Source organism: Bacillus rossius, chromosome 2 (genome assembly GCF_032445375.1).
Source record: "Bacillus rossius redtenbacheri isolate Brsri chromosome 2, Brsri_v3, whole genome shotgun sequence".
Classification (NCBI taxonomy): Eukaryota; Metazoa; Arthropoda; class Insecta; order Phasmatodea; family Bacillidae; genus Bacillus; species Bacillus rossius.
The window spans coordinates 83344434-83363378 of NC_086331.1; the positions used below are offsets into that span (position 1 = coordinate 83344434).

General features: G+C 34.2%; 1 protein-coding gene across 3 annotated transcripts in view; it reads right to left on the bottom strand.

The window, feature by feature from the left end:
- LOC134529415 (scavenger receptor class B member 1) overlaps positions 1-18945 on the bottom strand; it is a 247511-nt gene that overhangs the window by 39717 nt on the left and 188849 nt on the right. For all 3 annotated transcript variants that reach the window (XM_063363467.1, XM_063363466.1, XM_063363465.1), the window contains 2 exons: positions 16097-16235; positions 13841-14038 (listed from right to left, as the gene is read on the bottom strand). In XM_063363467.1, the coding sequence (XP_063219537.1) occupies positions 13841-14038; positions 16097-16235 (337 nt within the window). The remainder of the gene's footprint in view (positions 1-13840; positions 14039-16096; positions 16236-18945) is intronic.

Consider the following 18945-nt stretch of genomic DNA (forward strand, 5'->3'; position numbering starts at 1 on the left):
GATTAAAGTTTATCTTTAATTTATAATGTTTATATCGTTAGATTTTAGCAAAGTGTTTTATTAATTGAATACGTTTTTATTAAATATCCTTTATAAACTTTAAGGCCAATTTTTTACCGGTTTTAAACTTGACTTGTTGATACAAAGCGAGCGGCGAGCTAAGAAGCCAGCGTGAGAACGTTGAGCGAGTTTGGTAGCAACAAGTGAACTCCCAGTCAAGTAGCTAATAATTTCACCGAATGTAACTAAGGATTTAAGTTTACTGGTTTTTTTATTTAAAGTTTATTGGCATTCTTGAAATACTGGTTTTCCCATATTCCTACAAACCTGAATTTTTCACGAATGTGAGAAATACAATATAAGTATATTTTAAACATTTTATGAATAATATTAAAAATATGAATTTATACATATCAAATGGGACGTACAAACTATTAATTTTAAACTGCAAACAACACAATTAAATGCTGTTAATCGTTACTCGTTTGCCGTTGCTGTGTTTCGATTGGTCGTCGAAGGTTTAGATTAGCAGCTGAAGTATAAGGTTTGGGAGGAAATTAAAAAATATATATATATAATATGTGCATTTAAAATAACTAAAGTTGACAAGAGTTTGGACAGCCACATTATCATCATCGAGATGCGTCACTTCCTGCGTAGTTTGCACTACCATGTGTTGTAACAGCTAGAGACCAGAAGAGTTTGCAGGTTAATTTCGTGATAGGCTAAAATTCAAACAACTTAATTCTGTGCTCTTTATGGTATTGGTTTACAGTTTATGGGAAGTACTTTGGGCCAATGAGAAACCTTCAATCAAGGAAGTGTCTAATCACAGATCAAATCACAAGACAATAGCCAATGAACAAGTAACGCTTCTCCTAGTATGCAGAGGACTTTGGAGTCTGTCATAAAAAATTATTTAAACCGCGAAATTTTTCGATCACTAGTAACAGTCACCTTATATCACCCATAATAACATACTGCCTTCACCGAGATATCGCATATTTTCTCATAAGTTCAGGGGGGAAATAAATCTCTCCTATCCCCCTCCCTAGTGTTTCCACCAGTGATACATTTCCTTCAAATGTAAACCTTGTCTGTGCGTATGCATTAGACTAATACCTACCTAGAAATGTTATGCGGTGACGATTGGGAACAAAGTGACAAAGTTTATGGTCTTTAAAAACAATCTGACCATTGGAGACAGACTCAGTGTGCTCTATCCATAAAGTGTTTCTAAACTGGTCAAAAATGATTTTTTTTAAATTTAGGTTGTAGTCAGTTATTAATTAAAAATTTCACCATGTTCAAAATAAAAACAATGGCTACATATATCACTTCTTTACCTCTTAACGATTTTGCTCATAAATCCAGTATGTATCCAAAGTTTATGCAGACTCTTAACGGTCAAACCCGAATGGCGTTTATTTTTACATATTGTTCCTACACACTATTTTAGTTAACCATAAACAAAACAAAAAATGTTCAGAAGACACTCTATCATGTCTTGAACATGCATAAAGCGAGGAATATTTTGCTTTTACGCCTTTCTATGACTTTCTAGTACCAAGTGAGCTGTAAAAACAAAAGACAGTAAATCGTTTTAGCACTGAGCTATTAGTCATGACAGTGAAAATTGCGACCTGTCATTGAATTAACTGAACAGAACACCCAATGAAAAAAAAAGGAGTATGTAAATGAATATGATATTCATCACTTGCAGAAATGTTAACACGTATAAACGTTCAAGGCCAATAACATCTGTGAATAATTATATATTATTAATTTGGTTTTCACTACAATGCTCAGCTTCCTTGATGAAACTAGTAATTAGCATATGTCTATGGAGTTATGGATCACAAATTTAATATTTAAAATCATTCGTTTGTATATTTACCTACATAAAGATTTATATCAGCATTATCAATCTTTTATCACTATATTGCCTACGTCTTTAATTCTGGAAACAAATTATTTTAAATATTTTATATTACAGTTTCTACATATGTATTTATTTAGTTTTTGTAGAAGAGAAATCATAAATGCCTTTATTGCATGAACTAGAACAAATATCTGTATCATAATGATAGATAAGCCAGTATGAATACTTGTATCATGCATTATAAATGATTCATTATAAATATTTATATCTAGCATATTAGTTACTGAATGTTGGTGGTTAAATCTTTTATCTAAAATCGGAATTATAAACACGTGTTGAATACATTTATTTTACGAATGGTTTCAGCAAGTAGGATAAACAACTTGTTCTTCCGCCATTTATAACTTCTAAATATTGCAAAGTAATGTAAAGAAAATGGTTTTAATTTTTGCTTCAGCGATCTTATAAATCTGAACTCAATCTCAGTAATTCAGAACCTTAGTGAAACAGTAATATTTAAATGTTATCTAGTCTTACTTTCATTGCGAGAAATAATTATGAACACGTAATAAAGTTAATATTTCTTAATTATATTTTTGTACATGCAGTACATACATACTAAAAAATAACATAAAAATGGTTAACTTTAAAAATTATATTGGCATTACTTGTAAGGAAAATTAACAGTATGTAATATAACAGATATAAACTTATTATAGAACAATGAATTTTATTTTACTTTAATCTGGTAAGTAATTATGTGGCTCAAAATAATAATCTCAAAGCAACTGAATTATGTGACAGAAACCCACCGATGTAAGCCTATGAGAAAATCAAACGCAAATTATTTTGAAATAGTGAAGTAAATTAACCTGCTCTTAATTAGTTGAGTTATCATAATCCACAAGAATTTATCCTAAGTTAACACAACGCGAAACTAGAAAAGATTTTAATTTTTTTTATCTTTTTTCATTGATAAAATATTTAACCTAAGTTAGTTGCTATCGCAATAAAATAATGCTTCCAAAACACACCAAGTAATCTAATGGAAATTCTTCCACATTGGTAATCGATGGGAATTAATATTGTCTTATGACGGTCGGTTGCAATTTTGTAAAACTTAGAATGCATAGAATATCAAATGCATTTTTTAATTGCACGAATTTGTGGCACAGAATTATAAAATGTAAATGTTACTGCTTTGCTCACTATGTAAAAAATAATATGCACTCCATAACATTGCAAGTTTATTTTTCAAGTACTTAATTGACCGTGGATGTCTTTGGACTAGCTTCGAATATAACTTGAAGGAAATTAAAACCTGAAAGGAAAAAACCGAAAGACAAAGCTGTGCGCTGGATGAGACGGTACAAGGCGCTTGCCAAGGACAAGTAGAGGTTTAAAGCTGTCACGAAGCCGGTTTTTCTCGAGACAACCTACACCAGCTCTGCTTCACACACACTGAGCACGCCAAGTTTGTTTGCTTTTTACTGTAACGACATACGTCCGCTGCACGCATGTTCATAACACAATGTTCGAACAACTTTCGTAATACAAACAAGGTTAAATAAAGACAGAGTGGATGCTGGGAAATGAGCTCAGTTTAGGTTCGTAATTGTTATGGATGGGCAGGTCAAGTAATTCAATCCTAAACTTCCATTAAATACTTATAATTTATAAAATTTCCTATTCGAAGAAAGAGATTTAAAGAAAACAATTGGAGGAAATTGAGTAAATTTTAAAATCCTACACTGAAAACATTGCAGTTTACTAGGTTTAATTGTGTTTTTCTTCGTACCTACCCTGCTGCCGTTCTCAACGATATATTATTTTTATTACGTATTTATGCAAATAAAATTACGATATGTGTTTGTTAAGGAAACATTTATACTAACATTTAAATGTTTGAAAGTTTTAATAAAACAGTTAATGTATTCTTAATTCTTGTATATTATATTATTTCTGACAGTTAAGACTTATATTCATATTCGAGAGGTGGGTTGAGGTACTCTTTGCGATTTGAATTTAAGATTGGTATTTGAGAAAAATGGAATACGACCCATCACTAGTGATAACATTTTATTCTTGCCATACAGAATTCTGACCTTGGTTCTTTGTTTGCAGTAATATCGAGAGAAGTTTCAATCATTTTGCTTGTTTCAAAGTTTTTTTCAATACCATTCTTCTGGTAAAGTTATTGTAAATGCATTTAAAAAAAACAACATATTCTTGCGCTTCAATTACACAGCAGCCAACTTCCGTGGTGCACATGGATATAGTGCTGACGTAAGATGGATTCTGGGTAAGAAGAATCTTAACATCAAAATAAGGTTTTCTTGAAAGACGCTTGTAATCCTTATGGCAATGTAAAGGCATCCATAATAGGCCAAATAAAGTAAAGGAATAAAAAATAGCTCGTGTAACTCAGTACGTGTGAAACTTCTTGGGCAATTAAAACCTCGACTCGTAAGTATATCGTGAGGGATAAAAATGCAGCGAGAGAAAAGGGAGAAAGAAGTTATTTTTTTTTAAATAATTGTGAATTAACAAAATTATTACTCATTTCAAAATAACTGCTCAGGATATAAATAATTATTTATCAATTAATAATGATCAATTTACAATAAATATTACTCACTGTTGAAATAATCACACCATAAAATATTATATTAATATTTTCAGGACCCCAACTATAGCACGAAAACAATTCTAACTACAATTAATACACCTTTTTAAAAGTAACTTAAATTCGATCAATTTTATCCTCAAACATATTTCTAATATTCCTTAGTATTAGTCGTCAAAGCCATTTATACAATTTAATAACAAGATAACACAGTGCGGGAATTTTGGTTTTCATTTCTTTTTTAATTATTTGAGAATCCTAACTTTTTGTAGTTATTATTAATTTGTTTCAGCTAGAAATAAATAAATAAAATTAATTTAAAAATTATTTCTCACTTCAAAATAAGGTAAGGATATAGCTAATTATTGATGACTCAATATTAATTAGTTAACAATAAATATTACTCACTGTTGAAACCCTCAAGCCATAAAGAATTTTTTTTTGTATATTAATTAATAATAAATTAGTTTTTAATTTAATTTACTATTATGTGTATATTATATGTGCGCGAACATTTTTCTAGACTGATTTTTTAGTTGTGAAAATATCGCCTTATTATTCAGTTATAGTGCTAATAATGTTACTTAAAATAAGTAAAATAATTCCAGTGTCAATATTTAAACGACGCCCTTTGAGGTTACCCAGAGCGCGTTATACCGCTGTGCTATTAAGCCTCTAAGGGATTTGGAAAGAGAGTATGTATTATAATCTTTGTAATGACAGCTTTCTGAGGTAATTTCAAACATGTGATTACTTTTTACTGACTATTTTAATTTACCAAATATACTCTAGGGTAGTTTTATTAACAAAAAGTTTCATTTGGTTTACTAATACGTTTGGTATGTCCCCTTATGCACGAAAGTGACTTTATACGGGTTTACGTTGCTACACGTGGGTCCGCTTGCTTTGTGACACATTTACGTTCATCGGTTTCCGTTCCATTTTCACAAAATTACTTCTACCAAATGCCGTATACGGAGAGCTAAGATGTTTTCGCATCAAAAAGTCGGTAACACATCCATTAAAAATTATATTTTAAAAATATTGATACACACTGAATACAAAATTATTTCCTATAAAAAATATTTTTTTTCCTAACGAATCTTTGAAGCCTCATTTTCGAAGGAAAACAGGCAATCATATGAAACTGAATACATATTTGTTCTTGCTCATCGCTTGAGTCACCGTATTTGCGCGCTGGAATTTCCCGAAACCGCGCTAACTCTAAGCGCAAGCTACACTATTGCAGCTCAGTTTGTGGAAACCTGGGGTGTTAAGCGAGGCACGAAGAGGGGTTTCTTGTTGTTGGACAGGCGTGGGCGCGTTCTTAATATTCGCGACAGATTCGCTTCGAGGCACACGCAAACTCGTCTGCTGACGTAGGTGCATGATTACGTGGAATCCTCGCCACGCAAGGGCAGATTTAATTTCGACCCTGCGGTTTAACCTTGCACAATGGACAAACCAAGTTCGCGCTTATCTCTCTCTCTCTCTCTCTCTCTCGTTTGTGACGTTCTTCCAATGGTACTCTTTATAGCTAAGAAAATTTTTAAAACCAGCTTGTGGCGATGTGTTGATTACGATACGGTACATGGTGCGGTGATTCATGTTGGAAGGCGGGGGAAAACCGCTCGGTAGAAAGTCGTTCATCTGAAAAGATCGTAAATACCCGTCAACCATCTTGCTAAATTGTCCGTGAGGTAACAGCTCGGGCCTTGGACGGGCAAGGGGAGGAGAGACGCTTGCGAAAGGTGTTAAACCAGTAACGCACATGGATCCGAGAACAACAATGACGAAATGGGAAATAACACAACTTAAACAATATGTAAGGTTTATTCTAACTCTCGTAACACCAGCGTGTTCTCGGATACTGTATGTCTATGTAAACAGGATACGCATGAGTTCGACCGAAAAACCATCGGCTGCAGGTTTATCAGGATAAAATAAGATGAAAACATATATACACCTTATGGTCTGAAGTGCTTTCCAATGCTGGTTTAAATCTTTGAAGATGGAACTGAACAACAATTTTATTTTAATGAAAAGAAAAAAAATATTTAAATTTGAATACTGAGCGTCTTCATTTTGTTTAATTGAATGAAGTTCTACAACCACAGTGAATTTTGTCGCTGTTGCAAAATTATTTCAATGAAATATATGTGTTGTGTGTGCGAGAGAGCATAAAATTGCTTAAATTATTCCAATTATAAGTTTGATTTTGGTTATTTTGATTCCTCGATTCGTAAGTTACCCACGTAGCATTTTGCCGTGCGTTAAGCTTTCAGAGTGACCTGAATTAAACTTGTTGCGCAATCTTACCACATCGAGCTTTATTAAAACTTTTTTTCAAACTGAACTTTGATATGACAATGGCACAGACTTGCATTCGCTAGCTTGCAATAAACTTCAATGAGGCTAGCCAAGTTGACTCATCATGGCAACCTTATTTCAAGCTCGGTTTTGGCTTGAGCCAAGCTTTTTCCAGCCTTATTTAAGCATGTTGTAGCAATCCTGCAGTGAACTGAATATGTGGAGACAAGCTAGAGTGGTTAAGTTTTGAGATTACTCGCCTCCCATCAAGGTGCATCGGGTTAAATTCCTTGCGGGCTTAAAAAAATATATTTTTTGACCACAAGTTCATCCCGTCAATACTGCATTAGCGCTTCATTACTTTTCGTCGTGTCTTATGAACTCAATGTTGACAATACGTAAAGCTTAATCAATTTTCATTTCAAGCTGGATTCAAGCAAAATATGGTTTCTGGGCACGTACCTACGCTACATAAGATTCAGTTGAGAACGACTCAATAGGTTTTTTTTCCATTTAATTATTTTTTAGTTTTGGTATTAAATATGAAATAATTTTTAGATGTTATTAAACTTATTTATGCTACTTAACAACGAAATAACATAAAGGTGATTTTTTTGTTTATTTTAGTTTAGCAAACATAATTCCTCCCTTTTCATGGTAGGCTTTAGATTATAAATAAATTTCATAATATGACCTTGTAGAATTATTTAGAGAATAAGCTTGATTTTCCAGCCCCCTAAAATAAAGGCCCAAATATTGTTAGCAATAATAACCATGAATTGGTTAGTCCCTAGTTAATAAATTAAATCAACTATAAATATATTTGAAAAATTCATGAGAAGGTTATCAGTAAATTGTCTTGATTATTTAATTAAATTAATTTTTAAAACGAAATTTATAATTTTTGGCTGACTGCTTATATTTTTAACAATTTTTTAGAAACAGTTAATAAACACCAGTAAAGAAAAACTGTGGAATTGATGAAAAAATACGGCAAAGTAGTGATTTATAGTGAACCGTAAAATATAATATGGAAAATTCAAGCTCACGTAAATGAAAAGAGAAAAACGCCTGCGCAAATACAAGAAGGAATAGCAGTGACGTCACTGCACGACGTAATTCAACGAAACGTCTACCAGTGACCAGTTTCGTGCTTGTATAGTGAGAAATTGTTCGGAAATTTACCACACCAATGAATGAGGTTAACTTCATATTATGCCATATTTGTGTGGTGAATTTCCTTTATAATACAGCTTTAGAAACACTACCCATTAATTTTAAAGTATGTGTTTGATTTTAATTGGTGAAGACGTTTGTGATATGATGACAATATTTTTGTTGCGTGATGTCATAAATGTCACGTTTCTCTGAGACTACGGTGATTTAGATACAATTTTACCGCAAGCATTTTTGCCTTCTTTATAACACAACACCAGAGTCAATGGAACGGAGACAGCCAATTTCGCACCAAGGCGAATGTGTGTCCAGCCATAAGTGAAATGCTAAAGCTTGGAAGATTTTGCTTATACTACTAAGCCTTTTTCCCGATAACACAATTGCTTATGAAGCTTTTTAATTACGCTTCTCATTTCTTCGGAATGGAGATTATTTCAAAAATTAGTCAGTGTAGTTATAATTTATGTAGAGGCGTAGTGCCTCGTCGGCAGCGCGGTCGTTAGCGATGGAGCAGCTGGGGGATACTTGAACCTTTGAATATATATACTGTATAGAAGTCGCGAGTGGATAGGATTTACTCTACGTTTTTCAGAAGCGTATGATGAGCAGCTTGGGAACTTCACCGCTGCAGTGCGCTGCCGTAACGCCATGTATCGTCTTAGTTGTTATTTACACGTTAGAGCGCAGCCCTGTCGCCCGCTGTCATTCCCCGCACCCCTCATCCATCATTCACTGCAACTCAACGTCGTTCAACAGGAGGGGGAAGGGGTGTTTGAAGAGTTAGACACTTGTCCGCCAGGGACCACCACAAGTCGATGCCCTAGAGATGGTGGCGATTGCGGCGGTGAATTAACCAACTACCTCAAAACCGTATTAGAAATTTTAACCTGGGCTGGCGACTTCTATACAGTATATTAGCTGCCCGATCCGGCTTCGCACGGTTGTATTAATTGGGGGGGGGGGGGGGAGGGGGAAATGAGACCAAATCTCTTATTTACAGTTATAATAAATGAAATAAAATGAAAATTAATTAATTTTGACAAAAATTTAATACAATGCTTTGTAATGTACCGAAGAAAAAACGAATAGCACCGATGGTTTCCCGACTCTCGAGCACGCAACGTTGTCATGGAGACGAAGTGCCCACTGTTTCCCGGGCTTAAACACCAATCAACATTGATGATCAGTTTATTATTAATAATAAATTTTTAAGACCATTGATCGAAATAAAAACTACCCTATCTCTCAAGTTGGAAAAAATTACACATAAATGCCCATTTTCATCGAAATCAGTTGACTTGGTGAAGGGGACCTTTTTAGAAATCAGATGTAGTTAGTAATTGTCTTCTTAATTTGAATAATTTATATCACTTTCAAATCCCGACCGACTTTGTTCTACCAGTGTATAGTTATTTACCTGTATATATCTAAAAATTGGTGGTCTGTATTTAATGAGTGATGAGGACTACACTAACAATGAAATAGTCGTTTCCATGGAGACGAATGAAGCATCAACAATGCTACAGCCGTTGCCGTGGTGATTTTCTGCCAACTCATACATACATCACATTAGAAAACTCTAAAATTATAAGATTAAGACCATTATTCGAAATAAAAACTATCCTATCTCTCAAGTTGGAAAATATTACACCTAAATGCCAATTTTCATCGAAATCGGTTAAGTGGTTTAGGAGTCCATTGAGGACAAACATTGTGACAGGAGATTTATATATATTAAGATATATATATTCAAAGCTTGAACGGAGGGAAGCGGGAGTGCTCCGAGCAAACCCTGACTCGCGGGCTCGCGGCTTGGCGGTGAGCCTGCGGGTCACCTAAGTGGCAGACGAGTGGTGCAGCCACTCGCCCGCTCGTCCTTAGGCGTGACTCCGTGACGCCACTGCAGAGCAGACGACACCACTGTCGCCACATTCTCTCTGGCCGGCTTGTTAGCACTACCACCACAATCTTCAACACCATCAATAACTATAACAATTTTAATCATTTTAATTGTACTATTTGTTGATTTTTCTAAGACCATAAAATAGTGTATTTTAAAAGTATATTTACATTTGTCTACATCTGAACTATATAATTTCTATTCCCAACAACAATTATTATTTCACAGAAGAAACTATTTGTGGTGGTCAGTCAGAATTAGTAAAAATACATTCCATTAATTATGAAATATCCTAAAATCGAGAAACAATTTTTATATTAAAAGATAAAAATATTGTTGACAAACGGTTGAAACAAAGCTGATTTCTTTCAGTTACATTTTCTTAGAAAAATAATTGCATATTATAAATGATGCGTTTGATGAAATTCAAGAATATTTATTTCCAAAGTTCTCATTCCAAATTTTAGTTTTTAAAATAAATTTATTTGGTAAATTTTAACAATTTTTTATTTTATTATAAAGTTGTGGCTATAAAGTATGTAGGCCTACTCCTTGAGTATATCTGACTACAGAGCACACTGAAACGAGACAGCACTTATAGTAGATATCGTGCGTTGTTGAAAAGAGAGTAAATGCCCATTAAATGCACACAGCTAAGCACAACGAGAGGGCTGACTGAACACGGCCCGTGATTGTTATCTCATGTGCTTCACTATATTTCGCCGGAGATTTGTTATTGACGGCTCCTACCCTTTCAGCTACGAATTTCATCCTCCAACCACAAATCACACAGTGAAATCTCTCCCTGAAACTTGTCCGAATGACAGGATATGGTTAATTTAACTTATCATGTACTTGGAGATAATGTCTACGAGGTATCCCATGGCCGTGTGTATTCATTTTTGTTTGCAAGGAACAACTGTCTGTAGTTTGCTGTCTCATAATTCATACTTACAAGAATGTTTTCAGAAAGAGAACTGGCCTTTGAGACTATCTTCCTGGCTGTCTGGCAATGCGTTTATGCGAGGTTTGGCTTAGTTTTCATAAAATATAATCTTAAGGAGTTTTCAAGTGCCTAGTTTTGACTTACTTTTATTCAGTAAACATTTGCTATGAAAAAATGTATTCTAATACTAAGGAAATAAATCAAATATTTAACATGACTCTGAAGTTATGAATAATGTTGAAAAATATTATGCAACCAAATTTTGTCTATTTTAAATTTTGTTTTACAGTAAATTTAGTTGTTGATTATTTCAAGCAGTAAAGCTTTTTAAATTAAATATTATAGTAAAACCCATAAAGGTAACCTCATCGAAAGTATGTTTTTGATTTCACAATCAAATTTTTTTTTCCCATAAATACGAATCTCAGCAAATATTATTTTCTAAACCCTTAAACACATGATATGAATTGTTTTTAAAATATGTGTTACATCAAAAAATAAGTATAATATAGTTTTCATTTTTATCTGAAAGAATAAACTTAAAATTTAATACAGAATATAAACAATGTTCCTATATTCGATGAAAAGTGTAAATTAGTAAATATAATTTTAAAAATGGATGAAATTACGTATCAATTCGTTTTTTAAATATTTCTACAGTAATAAAAAAGTTTTGTGACTATCGCTTGGCCAACACAAACACTTAAATTACAATTTCTTTAAAAATATGTAGCTATCTGATAAAAATTATAAAAATTAATTTTTATATTTTTAATGGGTCATAAAACTAACATCAGCCTTCCAAGTTATTTTAATAAAACGTTTTGAACTATTTTTTATGAAAGATTTTATTGAAAATTTACAAATCGTAATTTTTCATTCATCTTTTACTGAAAACGTATTTTTGCAAATGTTAGTTCACAAATACGTCACCTCTTAATCTACCAAACCTGTAATATCTTCGAAATATTTGTGCTGCCAAACATTTTGTGTGATAGTAAAATTCAAAATATCTATCCTTTATAAATATTCTTAAAATATTGTACGGGAATTCGAAACATTAGCCTACCTTAAAAAATCGTTCTTCGCTCACAGCTAAAAAGTTTAAAACTTATCTCTATTAATTCAATTTGGAGAATATTGACAAGGACGATATTGAATAATTGAAAAAAATATTCTCTATAATAAAATCTAAAACAGCCGTAGAAATTTTTTATTAGTGCACTAACTTGGCCGATTAGAAAAAAATTGTAATATATAGTCAGGTTTCAACGTTTTTTCCGTAAAAATAAAATTAACATTGCTCTCAAATCTTGCACATTGTTTCAAGAATAAATTATAGCATTGGCATACTTCAAAATTGCTTGAAAATGTTTACAACAATCATTATAGTGATAGGATATAACCTCTTTAGGGAATAGAACTATTTACAATGTTTTAATTTTTTTTTCAATAATTCACATTGTTAACAAAATTAAGTAAAATTTTTGTTTTCTCAATTTTTTTAAATTTTTCTTACAAAACGCTAAGTATGGTGGGTACTGGTAAACAAACTCTAGAATACATAATATAACTCCATGATATGCATAGATAAAAAAAAACACGAAACGAATCTGACAATTTTATATCATGTATCTGAATTACCTGGAATATTTCCCGAAGTTTTCAATAAATTAAATGTTTTTATAAAATAAAATATTGTGTTCAAACCATTATTCTTGATCACTTAAAAATTTACAATTTTTTTAAATATTTAACTATATTCAAAAAAATTAAAAGGCATATATTTTTAAATGACTGAACCAACAATAAATTAAAAAAATAAGAGTTCATCCAATAAAAAAAATTATTTATGTTTTAAGAAATGGGATTCACAGCTAGAGAATTTTTTTAATCTCAATGATGAGGTAAAGGTTTTTCCGAATTACGCCTAAAATAACATAAGGAATGTGTAATATATGTATATATATACATATATAAATACACACCCATAAATTTACTTAACCAGGCTCACAAGCTAGCACATTCTTTAAGAGCTTCAAGAGACTTGATCATAAGAGCTTCCGGGCGCTAGTTGACAGTCTTACGCAAGGTACAATCAGAAGGCGAAAGAATAAAAAAGGGATAAAATTACTATTTTCCTGGTCTCATCATGAAGGATATAAGACACCAAACCCATGAAATACTCCGTCTCCCCCTACTCCTTACCACGTGTCATGCACGTCAGATGTTCAAAACCCCAAGGTTAAAAACATAAAAGACTAACATGCTTCGCTGAGTGATTGTGTATGATACATGCACTAGCATTTGTTTCATATCATGATGTCGTAGTTCGTTAATACTGACAAGACATAAAGTTCACACTTTTCAGCCTGATTCCCAAGCTTTTGATTTATCGACACAATTAAAAAAAATTGGTTGTCTGTAAAGTCGGATTACGGACGATAGTTTAACGTGACAACGTCATAACAAAACATTGATGAAATGATTGCATACTTTTATAAATAAATTTGAATCATTTTTATTGAATTATCACTATTTTGTATGGATACAAAGAAGGAGTGAAATGAAATATACAATTTAATTGATAAATTTACTTTTATTTGCACTCATTAATTCAAATATGTTTATTACTTTAACGAAGAGATTATTTTAACTATAACTTTTATACATGTTTGCTATTTAACTTCTCCCAATCTGTGTTATTCTGTTAAGGATAGGACGATGATATGAAAAGTAGGAACCGAATGGGAGTGTTTCAAGTTTAATGCGCCTCGAAAAGGTCAAATCGATGGTTGTTCCAAACGAGTGGAAGAGAGATAGATGCGGCGCAAGCGTACATTGAGCGTAACGGGACAATGTGCGTAACGGGACACTTTTTCGTGCGTGCAGCCGGCGTTCATCGATTTATTAGACGTTGTCACGTCAAAAAAAGACTTTATGAAAACTAGAAACCAAACTTCCAGAGAACTAAATAGCAGCACTAATGTGTCTACTTACCCCTAAAAGAAGCCCCATTTGTTCTTTCGGCCGTAGATGCACAGGAAAAAATGCGTTTGCAATGGAGACGAGCGTGTCATCATAACCAAATAGCAGTTCCTCCGGCGTTATTGTGACAAACGGCTTGTAGTTTCGAAGCCAAAGTGAGAGCGTGATCTGTACCAGTCTGTTGAGCTGCGTGCTCTTCGAAGTTAGTGTCTGCAAAAAAAAAAAAAACACATTTAAAACAGGTTAACCAGCAAACTTACAAAACATGCGTAGTAAAAAAGCTAAATCTTATTTTTACTCTCACGAATAAGCTTTGGGAAACTTTCTTTTTTTCGTGAAATTAGGATATGGTGTGCAAGGCTTAAATAGGTACTGGCTGTGAGCGCGAAAAATATTTATATATTGCTGTGATATGAAATACCTTTTCATTTGTATGTCAAACAACATGTTATATTCGACAACTAATCATGTTTAAACATATATATATATATATATCGTTTGATTCCTATTTGTTTTGTATTTAGTTCACATTTTCATGAAAACTGGTATAATTAAAAACGTTAATTTGCGTTTTAATAAAAAGTGTTTTGTATATTAAAGAAATATAAATTATAAATTAAAATGTTGTATGAAACTTGGGTATCGAATATAAGGAAACAATTATTTATTCGTCAAAAAGTAGATGAAAAGTTTATTCAAAGTTACTTAGCAAAATTAATTAATGTTTAAAGACTAAGATTTGACATTAAATAAAATTTATGTCCTGCATAAAAGAGGCTCTTGAAGCAAATAATTGAAAAAAAAAATTCAAGAACCTTACCAGAAACATTGTTAGCTAACTTGGTGTTTATGAATAACACCTTAGAACACCATGTTGCTTAAATAATCATCGAAAACTGCATATTAAAGGATATCAGTAATTATTGTTGACTTCCGGATGGATCCTGACTGAATTACGGATGTAGCATTTCACTAAGGACGTGTCACTACGCCTCCTTTCATGCGCGATTGTGGTCTGACGGGATTGTGGCACTGTCTTCTAGCGAAAATGCAACGATGTTCTGTTGCTAAGAACATGTGTGAAACGTGCGCACGTTTTCGGGCAGGTGGGTTTTCTCAGGGTACTCTAGTTTTCTCACAAACATTCAGCACATGATCCCCTGCGATCATCTCCAGTGGCCTCGGCCGCCTGGCACACGCCGTGCAGAACTCAGGCTGTTGGCGAGACGTTTACAAACGGCTGAGCATTTCGTGAAGTTGTCTGATTGCGAATATCATTTAACAGCCTTTGCACTTGTCTGTATGAATTTCGTTCAATAGTTTCGTCTTTAACGTGTATTTTTTTGGACATTAAAAAAGGCAGGTATGACAAATTCTAATCCAATTATTTTTAAAAATTATTGGAAGGTGCAGGATGCCTTTGTCGTTAATATTACAAAATAAAATTATGAGTAACCGCTTAAAGTCCCATAGAAGCGCGTTACCGACTAGAAGACTGCACGCCAGTTCGATTAATGCGTAGAGGTTATGAGGTGTATGATGAACGAGCCAGTATCGCCCTTAGCGACCCCGCGCATTCAGAGCGCGTGCGACCGACCAGGCGGCCACTTTAGAGTTAATTCATTTGCATTTCCAGTTCACAAACACAATAAATCTCATCTCCTACTCTAAAACAATGGTTTTGTTTATGTGGGTAGTACATTCTGCACCTTCTGAGCATAAAGTTGTAGTGAAAGGTCAACGGTACAGAGAAAATTGCCGTTGCTGTGAACAATACAAAGAAATACACATTCCGAATCCAACATGTAAATGTTAGTACATAAATTATTGCGATTGAAATCTGTTTCGTTAGTGCAATTTGTAAAGTGCAATTTGTTTTTATTAGAACATTAGAAATATAGCTTTTATTGCTGCTACAGAACAGTTTTTATTTCAGTACAATTGTTTTAGCTATTGAATGTAAAATAATAATTTCCTTGTGTTTTTCTATTTGGTTAATCGTAAACTAAATCAAAATGCTATAATTTGAAACCTGAAATCCTAATTCTTAATTATCGGCCCCTCATACCTGTTGAGGTGGTGTTAAAGGTATTTTACTAAGGTGCAGAAGTTGTAGTTTCAAGCACAAGTACATCGATTTGATTGTAGTAGCTTGAGCACTACTTCTAGTAACCCGAACACTATGTGATTGTTTAGTTGCAGAAGGCGTAGAAGAAACAGTCCACTCGAACAAAGTCCACAAGTAGTGTTAAATACTTTCAAACCTACCAGTAATGGGATATTTGGAACAGTGACTTTGGCATTAGGATCAGCAGAGAGTTCTGGAACGAACTGGAGAATCTTCTTATGCTGGAATGTTACTGTTCCATTGTCGTGGAATTTAATGTTAACCTTCTCCATATCTTCCCTGTAAACATACAAACACATAACATATCATTATCTTTCATAGTATTTATAATTTATTTGCAGCGAATAAGTGTATAACATTTGTTCGCAAATATTAGTGACAATACAAAGCAATGGGTGCCTCAAGCATAAGCAACAATATAAATAGTACAGATATGACAGTCTGAAGTAACGTGTCCCGTTTTGAATATGGACTGATCGTACCAAAGTCAGTCACATCAGACAGCCATAACTTTGACACGGACCATTGATATTGTCGCGGGTTGAAATTTTGCAGGGTTGTTGAAATCAAATTTAGGGACTTTACTGACGGGACTCTGGGCTGGCTGCTCTGTTCACTCGTCAGCGCAAGTGGCGTGACCATGTAATTGGGGCACGAGGCCGGCGCGGCGCGCTGCGGGCTTGCAGAATTTTGTTTGTTTGTTTGGCCGCGCGCTGGCGCAGCCACGGGCCGCAGTTACTGGGGCGCGCTGTCGTAACAAGCCGCGCGGTGTGGCCTGCACATTGGGGTAGAGGGGGGGTAGTCTTCCCAGATGTTCTAGTTAGTTGTTTAGTAAATTTGACTTCAATAACGAGCTTTTGTTATGGTAGGCGCGGCAGGGCGCGCGAATTTAAGCGCAAGTGAGTGGTGACTCGGGGCTCACTCAGGCGGAGGCTATGCGTCTCACCTGTGGTCACGAGTTGTTAGTTCGTTCGTGATGTAGGAATTCAAGCTTTCGGGCGGAAGCTATGGCCGACGCCAGAGGCCACGAGTCGTTTAATTTAAGTTAGGTCATAATGTAGTCATCTTCAAGCTTTCGGGCGGAGGCTATGGCCCTTGTCACTAGTCGTTTAGTTATAATTTTTAAAATGTAATGTTCGTTCGGATTTTAAGGGCAGGAGAGGCCCCTACGTTAGTTTTAAGTAATCGATCAAGAAAGGCTTTTCGGAAAATGTGAGTATGGACTTATCTTTGTTTTAATTTTAAGTATTAATTATGATTTGAGGTATTCGGAAGGACTAGGGAAGTGTTTAGTGAAGTTCTCTCATTCTCTCTCTTGTAAGGTCGTTCAATCGTTAAGGAAGTAAAGAAGAGTATTGTTTTAAATTTTAATCCCGATGTGTAAATGTTCGTCAAGAATGATGTTGATTATTTGACTTTAAGAATAAAATAATTTTAATTAAGTATTATGTTATTTTGCAAAATCTCCTTAGTTCAGCTCTCACCAGACATCCTGTACGGGATGACGAACCTATGATCCTAGGTACAGTAAAGTATTTTATGAAGTTAAGACTAGTTGATGCCAAGCGAGTTGTTTCTATGTAAAGAGCTACGATTCTCTCCCCCCTCTGAAAGTGAGACGTGACAGAAATGGCGGTGGCACCGGCTAGGTGCACGTGACAGAAATGGTGGAGGCGCCGGGTAGGTTCTATTTCTGGAGAGAGAGAGAGGTAGATTTTTATGTTTATTATTAAGTTAGTTTCAGCTTCTGATAGCAGGTTATTAAGAGTTTACTTGAGGAGAGGATTACGGAATTTAATCTAAGAGGAGGAAGTCTTTGAGATTTTTTTTTTTTGACGTAACAGATGTTTATTTGAGGATACTTGTAAGGATAAAGTTTATAGTGATAAGTTGTTTTAAGTCGTTGAATTTATTGTAGATTTATATCGGGGATTATTACGTGAGGAGAATACGTTATAAGTTAAATGCTTATTAGAGATAATGCAAGTGGTTTAATTTAATTGAAGTTCATTTTAAGATTGTAGGTTAAGAGAATTATAATTTAAAATAAAAATTTTTTGTCGTAAATAGGAATTATTTTCAAGAGAAGTTTGTTTTGTTTTCGTGCGCGTAGGAGACGAGACGTACGAATTAAATCAGTCGAGGGAAGGATAAACGTTAGAAAGGAATTAAAGAGAAAACGAGAGTTTATGTAAAAGAGAGTTATAGAATTTATAGTGATGTTTTGTTTTAATTAGAAAAATGTTGAGAGTTGTTTCAGAACGACACGTCATTGGACGTGGCAGAGTGAACACGTGACGGGGAGGTGCTGAGACCTAGCGGAGAACGGAGGAACCGCAAGCGAGGGTTGGCGCACCTGATGGAATTCGGTGACGTCACGGGCTCATACGGAGACGTGGACAGGCCGTGACCTTGTTTTGATCAGCTGTACGGTAACTTAGCGATAAGAAAATAGACTATTGGTTAAATAAATTTAAATTTAAGTGTGTTTTAGAAGAAGAGGAACTTTCAGTATGTAAGTAATTTAATTTAAGAAGTGTATGATGTATAGGCTAGAAGTGTTTCGTTGTAAGTTGTTTATGTTTTTGTTAGTTAAATTCTACCTCGGTTTTAAAAATATTTTTTTGGGATTTGTAAACATTATTAAGGAGGTACACTATAAAATCGATAAGCATTGAGAAAACTGGGAAGGCTAGATTTTGTGTGTAGAGGGAATTTACTCCAAAAGAACAGAGAGACAAAATTAATGTTTTCATTAGGGCGAGGGACCCTAAGGTGAGGCGTTGTGTCCCTGGGAAGAAAGGGAATTGTAGCGCAGACCATAGGAGATGGGCTGACTACGGAATTAAGGGTCAGGAGAATCCTGAGAGTTGTGAGTAGTTTGGGGCAGGAGTTCCCCATGGTAGTACCGAAGTGGCTATCCTGTATGGGATAGGGTACCATTTCAATGAAGTTTGTTGGTGGGGTTAGAGCCCCCTGTGTAGTGGGC